At 43.8% G+C, this 11,275-nt stretch overlaps 1 protein-coding gene across 2 annotated transcripts in view; it reads right to left on the minus strand.

Annotated features, from left to right (window-relative positions):
• NLK (nemo like kinase) overlaps positions 1 to 8,877 on the minus strand; it is a 98,473-nt gene extending 89,596 nt beyond the window's left edge. Inside the window, exon 1 of one of the 2 annotated variants that reach the window (XM_028708935.2) lies at positions 5,813 to 8,877. In XM_028708935.2, coding sequence (XP_028564768.1) covers positions 5,813 to 6,267 — 455 coding nt within the window. In that variant the 5' untranslated portion in view covers positions 6,268 to 8,877. The remainder of the gene's footprint in view (positions 1 to 5,812) is intronic. The other variant, XM_028708934.2, reaches the window with a different exon arrangement.
• Positions 8,878 to 11,275: the final 2,398 nt, after the last annotated feature.

Genomic DNA, 11,275 nt, shown 5'->3' on the forward strand with positions numbered 1-11,275 from the left:
CACTCAAAGCCTACTGGGTTCAAGAGACAGAAAACCGTGGCTTAAGCTATGGACAGCAGTTCTCAAACTCCCACCCTACATAACCCTGGCCTGAATGTTTCTAGGAGCCTCGGAGACCCCCTTAATACGAGTGTCCCTTTTTGTTTTGTTTTTTACATTCTACAAATAAAAACACGTACATAACTCATGTTATCAACTTTCTTCCCTGCAGTGTCATCAAAGCCACCACCATATTATGAAAATCAAAGGCTCTAGGGCAGAAGCTTGTTATGCTGTTAAATAATCTGGCTGTGGTCAAAATCAAGAGCAGGGTCAAGTGTAGCTAATCTTAGCTGTTCAACAACCTTGCTCTGGACCACATAAATGAGTTGTGGACAACTACGTTTTACTCAGAGTAAAACAAATGGACCCAAATTAGTCACTGCCATTATTCGTAATGGGTCTACGCCGAGTATGACTAATACTTGATACAGCTCTCTGTGCACCCACAAAGAAAAATAGCCATTTTCACTCCACAGGAGTGCACCCTAGAAGGAACCAACATATTCTCTCAACATGTGCATGCTGTCCATTAGGAAGCACTGCTTCAACAGTAGTAGCAAAAGAAAGACCATGCCCTCCCAGGAAAGACTCCCCTGAACTAAACTGAGGGCAGAGAATGTTCAGGTCTGAGAATCAATGCTGCTTCTGGCACAGTTCTTCCCACAGACAGCTAGCTGACTTGATGACACTTAGATTGAATACCATGCTGGGAATGTTCTCACCCACTGTTCAGTTGCCTATCCCCATCACCCTGAGGGATCTTCTACCCATAGAAAGGATGAGTTCTCAAAAGTTCCATAGGAGGTATTTGGTTCCAGTAAAGGTAGAAAAAAGATATGCTGAGAAAAGAAAAAGAACTCTGGGATAGCTACTTTTTCCTTTGCTGCAACTGGCTCTTCTGTAAAACTAAAGCAATTATAATCTGAAAGTGGAGACAATGTATGTATTTCTGTAAACCAAGAAAACCTTTAATTAAAAAGAATTTAAAAATCTAAATCAAGCTAGGATATTATTATTATTTGTAATCCAAGTCCATGTAATAATAATATTTAAAAAGGTGTGTAATGCTGAGCAACTTTTCTGCAAGCACCCAAAGCTGCTTAAATTAATTCAAAAAATATGTTCAGCAGATTCTTGCAAGGCAAGGGGAGCTACTCTTCACCAATCTACCTCTCAAAGACTATTTACATATTGACTAACACCCATGAAATCTGATGATCTGCCCTTACTCAAGCATATTTCTGCAAACAATATTAGGGAGGAGAACGTAGCTAAGTAGTAGAGCACACACACTTTGCATGTGAAAGATCTCAAATTCGATACCTAGCATGTCAAGTTAAAAGAATCAGGTAGCAAGTAACAGAAAAGACCTGCCTGTGATCCTGGAAAGTCACTACTAGTCAGAGAAGACAAAATTCAGCTAGATGGACATAGCCTGGCCTAATATAAGGCAGTTTGCTAGGTCCTTAAATTAAATCAAACTTCAGCTAGTTTTTAAATTCCTGATCTACCATGGAATCTTCCCATACTGCAATATGACCACCATGCTTTCATTTTGCAACTTAATCAATTAGAAGTTTACCCAGAATCCTGAACTGACGTGTCTTGGCTAGAAAAGTCATTATTCAGCATTTTTAAACCATACTGACTTTTAAAGTGCCAGATCAGAGGGCAATTCTCTACAGGGAGCTCTGTACTGAAAGGAACTTTAGTGCTACAGAGCTTCTACTACATGGTTTGACTAAGGATATGTTACTATTACTCTCCACAGAATACTGGGCGCTATCCAACTAACTTTATACTTGGAGAAAAGCATTGAAACTAATGAGTATAAATTAGGAGTGTCCAATAATTTCAGTGGGTCCACACTGAGTAGGACTAACTTTGAGTACGGCCCATTGTGTCATGCACAATGCTTCAAACCTGTTTTCTGTTCCCAACAGAGAACAACTCACCTCCTGAAACAACAAGACTCCCTAAAACAGATACTGGTTCTTCATCAGCCCACCAGTGACATAACTAAAGCAAGTCTGTGGGAGAGTTTCACAAGAACCATTAGCATTTCCCCCCTACCAATCTCTGGAGGGCTCCTCTTTTAAATGGGAATACTTTGGAGAATATGTTTTTCAAAAGCTCTCCACAGTCTAGCTATCAACACTAGACTGCGTTGGTTAAGAGTCAGGATTTACAGTAACATGACATTCAGGGAAAGCTACCAATACCACTTTTAAAAGACACAAGCGTGAACTCTCTGCCTCACTTTCAGCAAGCAACTGAGATTGAGGATTCTGAGCTAATTAAACAATGGACTCAATTCTGTCAATTCAGTGGAGACCTTAGTTACAGCACTGTTAAATTCTTGCTGTTACATTATTTAAGTTCCCCACTTTTCACCAAGCTTTTATAAATTCAGTGGCTAGTAAATGAACCCAACACATGCTTACTTGTTGTCAGTTTATTCTGAACCACACAAAATGTAAGAGACTAGTTTATAATGCTGTTAAATCCACTGGGATTCTCTTACTGCCTAAGCAACTGAATTACCATTGCCTCAAAATCCACATGTAGCCAAAAGGGAGGCGATATCTGTCAATGATAGCCAACTTATCCTGCAAAGCCAAGCAAAAAGAGCAAGAGAACACAATGGGGCACATGAACAATCAACAGTAACAGCAGACTATGTATGAAAGTCTGCCAAGACATCATGCTTTAACAGCTTATGGCTGATGAACTATATCATGAACTGGAAAAACAGAAGTCAGCCTGCATCAAAGAGGCTATGAACACCAGCCATTTCAACTACAACCTAAAAGGCTACAATGGGGATACCAGCACTCAGACCACATTCTAAATAATTGGGTTCAACATTATCCTAAAATTGCTCAATGGGAAAGAACATTCCCTCAAGCCTCTCATTTAATTTTCCACATTCCCACTTCCCCCAATTGGTAGCAAAATGGAAGAAGCAGAGAAAAAAGACAATTTGCATCATATTGTGCATTCCAAAACTCCTTAATAAGACAGTAAGCATTCAGCATGGACCAAGTATCTACATAAATTGGCACCCCTTCATTTGGCTTAGAATTACCACAATTCTACACTACAAAATAACATTCTGCAACAGACATTCACCAGTTATATCCTTTTAAACATCATTCTACATGGGTGGGCTACACTGGATCAGAAATTTCCAGCATCAAAAATGGTTTGCTTACATGAACAAGCCAACTTTACACTACTCTCAAACACACATTTGCAGCTGAACTTTCAGTGTTCAGCTCTAATTTAAATGACAGACCTCAACAGAGTTCAGAATTACCACTTACACAGCATTTCAGTTACAAGTTTCTAGCCACATACACTACAAAATTTAGCATGTGTTGTGCCTCTGAAAAGATGCGAAGTAAGATAATGAGGGCCTTTTATAACTTATTTGAAAAACTAGTGGTGGTTAACTTTGCATTTAAGAAAACTCACTGCATTTTTTAAAAAAGCAACCAAAACATCTTTTATGGGCTTCCACTCCTCCATCAATTACTTTACCTTAACCAAGTGCTGACTGAAAGTGTAACTAAGGCTGCAACCTAAATAGATATAAAGTCCCATTCAACTCAGTACTTCTTTCTTAGAATTATGCTATGAATGAGCTGCTGTAATTTTTATATCATTCTCTCTTATAAGAAAAGCTACTCAATTTGAAAAATTTTTATTTCTGTTGCTGTCAACTTGAAAACACTCCTTGCCAATTATTCTAGATTTTGATCCTGCCCAAAGCATCTACACTAAAAATAATGCAATCATATTTTTCAATAAATAGCATATAACTAGAACTGCAAAAATACAATTCACAGGCAGTAAGTCTTACTAAATTCAATGAGAGCTACTTCCAACTACACATCCCTAGGATTCACTGTTAAGATTCTCATTCACAGCATTTATCAAATAGTCTGCAGTAAAGTATAATCCAAGAAGAGGATAGACAGCTATAAATCTTAATTTTTAATTCCAGAAGTGGTATACGAAACACAGAATATACACTTGACAGAAATCAAATCATTAACTTGGAAGCATTCACTAATTACAAAAAGATTCATCTTAGGCCCTTAGCCGTTCCCTGCTTAAGTAACACTTCTATGCTGAAACCTGTTTAAGCAATACATTTGTATGATACTATCAGTTACCAGTCTAAATCCAACTGTGCCTTAGCTGTCAAAACCACTCTACTCCACAGCACTCTATTACAGCACATATTAATCCAGTGAATCATAGCATTAATACATGCAATGATTTTAGTTCAGCTAAGTGAAAACTACAGCATGACAGCTGAGGCAAGCAAAGCATTCCTTAAAGTACAAAAGAGGATTTTTTGCTGATTCAAGAATTGTTATCCTGGTGGTAAGAATACAATACAAACAGGGGGTAGCTTTTTATTGGATCAATTTCCTGCGCAACTGAAAACCTCTCCCCATTTTGTGCCTCTTACATTCAATGGGCCACATGACTGTTTAGCTCAATGCAAGAAAAGTTACAAATACAATCCAAATCCATTTTATAAATGTCTACATAGATTTTTGGTTAACATTCTGCTTCGATACCAAGACAGGGATAATTTCCCTCTTTTAAAGCCATTCTTAAACAAGGCCAAGCAGAGAGTCATTAAAACATTTTGTTTCCTACACAAGGCTCCTAGGGTTTTGTAGCTATGGCGGCCCATGCCAAAGCAAAGCAAGATGGGGGAGGGGGAATCTGAATGAAGTGCAAAGTCCTAAGATAACTTTTAAGAAATACATTGTGTGATACTGCAGGGGAAATGCAGACTCTAATCACCTGCCAAAACCAAGAGTCCAAAAGAAATTGCTTCCAACTCCAGTCACTGGATTCAGAAACCAACTTTTCTCCATTTGCATTTAAGACACACATGAATGAAATTCTATTACTATAAAAAATGGCTTTCTGATGCAACCCAAGCTACTGACCTCTAAAACACATAATAAATGCTTCGGCAGTAGCAGCAGAATGTTTTGGAAAATCTAAGCAGGTTGTATTTGTCTCAAGGCAATGATGTCGGACATAATCCAAGCCAATTTAGGTTGCAATTTTACACTCACTCACCTGGGGCTGCAAATAAGTCCCACTGAATGCAATGGGACTGACTTGCATAGGATTGCACTGTTGAGCTGCAGCTATAGAAGAATGAAGAGCAAACCACCTACCACACAGGAGTAGGTAAGGACCTGCAAGTACCAATAATGCCAGCTTCCACTTTTTAAAATAAAGTTTTTTTGCCCTCCAATAGAGGAGAAGGCGAGGGGAATAAAGTTTAGAAATGTAGACAAGGCTCTAAATGGTAAAAATCCAAGAAATCCAAATGAATTAAAGTTATGAAATGCAGATGTGCAAATTCACCTTACTATTTCTCCAGAAACTGATACATTTTTTCAAGGTACGCAAGTGACAACCTGATGACAATCATTACAGCAAAAAGGTAGCAACATTTTGTTTTGATACCTGCCACAATAACAGAAACACTTCATTCGTGTTAACTATGTGCCACTAAACACACATACAAGTTGAAGCTCCCCCAGCTCATACATTTCTAATGCACTTTCTAATCTCCCTTTTTTCTGGTGGGGGTGGACACCATCTGCTACAGACTTAACAGGCACCTGTTGAAAAGTAGCGTGTTGGCATTCAAATTCAAATGGCAACAGGAATATGCTGTGGCTTGGAAGCCACCAGAGTGCAAGAGCTGTTTGCTCCCCATACTCACCAAACTACACCAAAGGCTCCATATCCAATAGGCCTGTCTGGTTCAATATCCAGTTGCTGTTGTGGATGATGCGAGTGCTGATGATGGTGCGCTTTGACTGCAGCAGCTGCTGCAGCTTGTACCTGAGCTGGGGCTGCTGCTGCTGGTCCAGGGGCTTGACCTGGTGCCGGTGATGGAAAATATGGCTGCTGCTGCCCTGGGTTTAACATGGCTGCAGCGGCCGCAGCTGCGGCTGCAGCAGCAGCCGAAGAAGCATGTTGCTGTACGGGATGTACCGCAGCCGCAGAGCCTGGGTGCAAGTGGTGCTGAGAGTGGTGGTGGTGATGGAGATGAGGAGGGGGGAGATGAGGAAGGTGGTGGTGGTGGTGATGGTGGTGACCTGCTGCTGCTGCAGATGTACCGCCATTGTAAGCCGCCATCATTTTTGCGCTGGCTGTGGCACTACAAAGAGACATTCAAGGTGATGCCCTCTCGTTGGATAACAACTGGGTCAAGCTGTCATTTGGCCACAAAAAAATGAAGTTTGCTACACTACCACAAGCAAGTTGCCCACCTTCAAAAACATGGAGCTCAACAGGCCTTTATGTCTTCATCAAGTCAAGAAAAATGGAGTGCGCATGTGAGCATGCAATAAACCCCCTACCCCCCAAGATGGCCAGTGTAGTTGGTACTAGAACGCCATTCTTCTTATGTTTCCTCTGTGCCAGTCTTGAAATCTGTCAGTCCCCTTCCCCCCCAGAAAAAGGATGCAACTTCACCCCCCTAGAAAATGTTAGGAGTACTGACAAGTCCACCCCTTCCATTCCCACATCCTTTTCATTTATCTCTTCAAAATGTGTAGGAAGGTCTTCAAGGCCTTCTACAACTCTACTCTCTGTTCTGTGTATATATCCATCCACCTTTAATATTAAACGTGGATATGAGCAACTTCCACTATAAGGGGAAGGAAAGTGGCTATATAAATCAAGGAAAGTTGTATAAATGGGAAATGAAAATAAGTCCAAAAATTGAAAAGGGGATGAAAAAGATGGGATGGAAGTGGGAGGAAGAGTCAGTGAACGATATTCAAAATGAGGCAGGGAGGGGGATTGAATAAAGAACAAATGAAGCTCACAGAAGAGACTTAAAAATGATGTCCAAAAACCAAAAAAGTCAGGTAACAGAAGTTATCAAGGACAAGGAATAAAAGGTTTCAAGAACTTTTGGAAGGGGGAAAAACAAAAACAAAAGAAGAATGAAAGAAGATAACCAAGAGAAGAATGGGGTAGGAAAAAGTAGTTTAAAGGAGAAAAAATCTGGGAAGGCTAAAAAAATTGCAGTTAAGGGAGAAGAATATGGAAATTAGGAGAAAGAACATGGAGAAAGAATGAAAACAGGGCTGGAGCAAATGATGCTTCAATACGGGGAAAGAATAAAAGTGTGATCAAGCCACAAACAGGAGATGAGAGAATCCAAACACGTCGCAGTAAATGAAAGAAATGGATGCTTTTCCTGTAAGGATGGGAGATGGAAAATACAAGGAAGGGGATGCAAAAACAGGCAAGAAAAAGTACAAGGGGGACAAGGAAATGTTAGGGAGAGGAAAGCATTAAAATGTGAATGAGGATAAAATAATCTAAGCTGGCTATTTATAGAGAGAAACAAAAACAGACTATAGGAAGCAAACGTATAAATGTGGAGAGAGCCCTTTAAAAAGTGGGGAAAGTGCTTAGGGATGTGAATATTTTTATTTTTAAAAAAGGAAAGCACTGTAGGTAGATCAATAAAAAGTTAAGAAATAATAAAGAAGCAAAACAAAGAATGAATGAATGTGTCAAAGTGAAGGGTTCCCCCCCTTAAATTAAAAAGATTATGGAAGCTGAGATGAAGGACGATGAGAGAAACAGGGAGAGAGACGGAGCAACTAATGCACAAGAAAATACGAGTTTCCTGAAGAGAGAGAAATGTCAATGGGTGTTGACAGGAAAAGCTAAAGGAGGAACTGAACTGAAAGGTGTGGGGGGGTGAAACTTATTTATCAAACAGATAATTAAAAGATGCAGGAGTAAGGACTGCAAAAGCTGGGAGAGAGGGAGAACGAGAACGTGGTAGAGAGCGAGAAGAAAGAATGAGAGGCCGAATGAAGAGAGAGAGAGAGAATGTGGCAGGTGCCAAGAAAGGAGAGAGAGGCTATGGAAGGTGATAGAAAAGAGATAAAAGAAGGGAACGCGGAAGGTGGCGGTGAAGGGGGACAGCAGGCAGCAACGCTAGCGAGCCAAGTCAGCCAGCTTCAGTTCGCTTCCCACCCACTCCTCAACCCCCACTGCCTCCCTGGGTGGGTCTGAGGTGGGCGCCCTTGCCTTGACAGCCTGACCCAGAGCGGGCGGGGGGTGAGGAGAGAGACAGATAGGAAGGGAGGACGGGAGGAAAGGCGAGGCAAGCTGAGGGACCGGGGCGGGGTAGGGGGGGGGGACGGGCACACGGTTGGCGGCGGCAGCAGCTACAGGCCCCCCCGCCCCGCTGTGTGGAGAAGCCACAGGCGGGATGGAGATGAGGAGGGATGGGGGGCGGGCGCCGGCCGGGGGAGGGGGTCGCGTGTGGGGCGCCTCGGCGGGGTCTCTTCCGTTGGGGGGCGGGAGGGATGAGGGGAGAGGTCGGGTGGGGGGGTCACTCAGGCCCCACAGCGCCGCTCCACGTCGACGACGACGACGGCGCCCCCCCACTCCTCTTCCTCCTCCTCCTCCTCCGGCAGCCGTGGCCGCCTCCTCGTCTTCCACCGTCGTCCCCTCAGGCCGCCGGACCGGCCGCGACTCCTCGCCGCCGCCACCTCCTCCGCCTTCTCCTCACGGGAGCCCCAGAGCGGAGCGCAGAGCGAAAGAGCGGCGGCGACGGAGGCGCGCATGCGCGCACCCCCGGCCTGCTTTCGCTTTACTCTTTTTACCTCACCCGCCTTCCCATAGCCGGGCGGCGGCGTGTGTCTGTGTGCGCGCGCGCGCGCCTCCCTCTCCCTCTCTCTTTTTCTCTCGCACACTCTCATACACAGAAACACGCTCGCGCTCATCCTCTCCGTCCCGTCTCCTCTTCCTCCCCAACCAATGGGACCCATCGCCTCGAAGGCCGCGGCGGCCAATAGCAGAGCAGCGCCCAGCCCACAAGCGGGACTTGGGATTCGACTCTTCTCTCGCTCCTCTGAAGAGATCAAAGAGGGTGGGCTGGTGGGTGGAGTAATAGGTACCGCCCACCGGCCAATCAAACGCTCCTCCAGGTTGTCGCCCCGCCCCTGGTCCCGCCTTTTTATTATTTTTTTGCCGATGAGACCCCGCGAGACTCTCTCACCTCACGCAACCTTCACCTACATATTCGGTCCGTGGAAAAGGGGCGGGTGGCGATCGATTTGATTGGCTGGCACCGCCGCGATTTAAAAGGCACTAGCCAATTAGGTAGCGCGGCTCTTGTAGGGCTTGAAATCCTGTTTCGTTTTAGTTTTTAATTTTAAACACGCACAAAGAACGAACACGCTTTGAACCTGTCGCTCTCTCGTCTCCGAGTTAATGAGTGAAGAATTTTAAGAGGTGCTCGAAGACTTTAGAAAGCGTTAAACCGGCAGGGTGAGGCAATTGGTCACTAAGTGAAGATAGACAGCCAAGTTGACCAATCGGAAGGTCAATCTCCGACAGTAAAGGCGGCGCCATCGAGAAACTGTCCTCCGCAGGGACCAGAGTTCCGATAATAGACTAATTAGAGGGCGGGACTGTGGACTGATGAACAGAGAAGGAAGCCAATAAAACTGATGGGGCGGGGTGAGACGAGGACACTGCAGGATGAATGGGGAAGGAGGAAATGGGGGTCAACTTCGGGCCTTCGAACGTGGGCGGGACTTAAGGTTTAAGTGAGACAGCGAAGGAAGGCTTGGCAAGGCGAAGGGCCTCATTGAGGAGAGGTTTGTGTGGGTGAAAAAAGAGTAGGTTAATACATATGCTAACTTTTAATGCACCTTAGAGGAATAAGCAAGATATTGTTTTACTGGTTTTTTAAAATGGTTTGGGGGTTTGATCTATTTATTTATAGAACTTGTTAATTCATAGTCTGCTCTTCAATTTTTAAAAATGGTTTGAATATGTTATATATGAAAAGATATTTAGATATTTTACTATAAAATATAAGGAAAACCTTAGAATAAACTCTCTTTTATTTTTGGCCTGATTGTCATTTAATTTGAAGTATCATAGCTGTTCATGACTGGGTGGGACCCGGGTGGCGCTGTGGGTAAAACCTCAGTGCCTAGGATTTGCCGATCACATGGTCGGCGGTTCGAATCCCCGCGGCGGGGTGCGCTCCCGTCGTTCGGTCCCAGCACCTGCCAACCTAGCAGTTCGAAAGCACCTCCGGGTGCAAGTAGATAAATAGGGACCGCTTACCAGCGGGAAGGTAAACGGCGTTCCGTGTGCTGCGCTGGCTCGCCAGAGCAGCAATGTCACGCTGGCCACGTGACCCGGAAGTGTCTGCGGACAGCGCTGGCTCCCTGCCTCTTGAGTGAGATGAGCACACAACCCTAGAGTCTGGCAAGACTGGCCCGTACGGGCAGGGGTACCTTTACCTTTAGCTGACAGGCAGTTGAACTGATATTCTTGTTCTGCACTTGATTAGTATCTGGTGCTGTTTTACCTCCTCCCACAAAGCTACATTGAATCTTACTGACTACGCCATTGTACCATCTTCTTGATTTGCTTTTTAATACAGTGGTACCTCAGGTTACATACGCTTCAGGTTACATACGCTTCAGGTTAGAGACTCTGCTAACCCAGAAATAGTACTTCAGGTTAAGAACTTTGCTTCAGGATGAGAACAGAAATCGTGCTCCGGCGGCACAGCAGCAGCAGGAGGCCCCAATAGCTAAAGTGGTGCTTCAGGTTAAGAACAGTTTCAGGTTAAGAACGGACCTCCGGAACGAATTACGGTAAGTACTTAACCCGAGGTACCACTGTAGTAATAGTGTCTTTACAGAAACAAATATTGAACAATTGTAGAATGATGGTTTCAAGTGTATTTCGTGAGTATTTTCTAGCCATCATTTTTACTACTCCAACTCTGCCAGTATTAATATTCCCTAATATTGCACATGAAGGGACGGATGTGAAAAGAAAGTGGCTTGCTAAAGAATGCCTGGTGAGATCATGGAAGTTGTAACTCAGAAAAGGGATTTCCCGGTCAAGAGGTCATTCATTCTCTTAGCCATTATTCCACCTCAACTCATGATCAGGATAATGGTTCTTGATTAACCTCATTGGTGGCGCTGAAGAAGCAATGTGGGATTGTATACAACTCGGATTTACTGGTTGAAATGGATGGACCCAAGTTATACCTGTCTGTTCTTCAGTGAGTGTACCCTGAGTTAGGTATAGCATTGGCTGCAACCCTTGATTTCTCAGTCACCATTGCATTCTTGTTGTCTAGTCTAGATGAACCCAAGGACTTGCTTAGCAG

The sequence above is a fragment of the Podarcis muralis genome, chromosome 15 (genome assembly GCF_964188315.1).
Source record: "Podarcis muralis chromosome 15, rPodMur119.hap1.1, whole genome shotgun sequence".
Lineage (NCBI taxonomy): Eukaryota > Metazoa > Chordata > Lepidosauria > Squamata > Lacertidae > Podarcis > Podarcis muralis.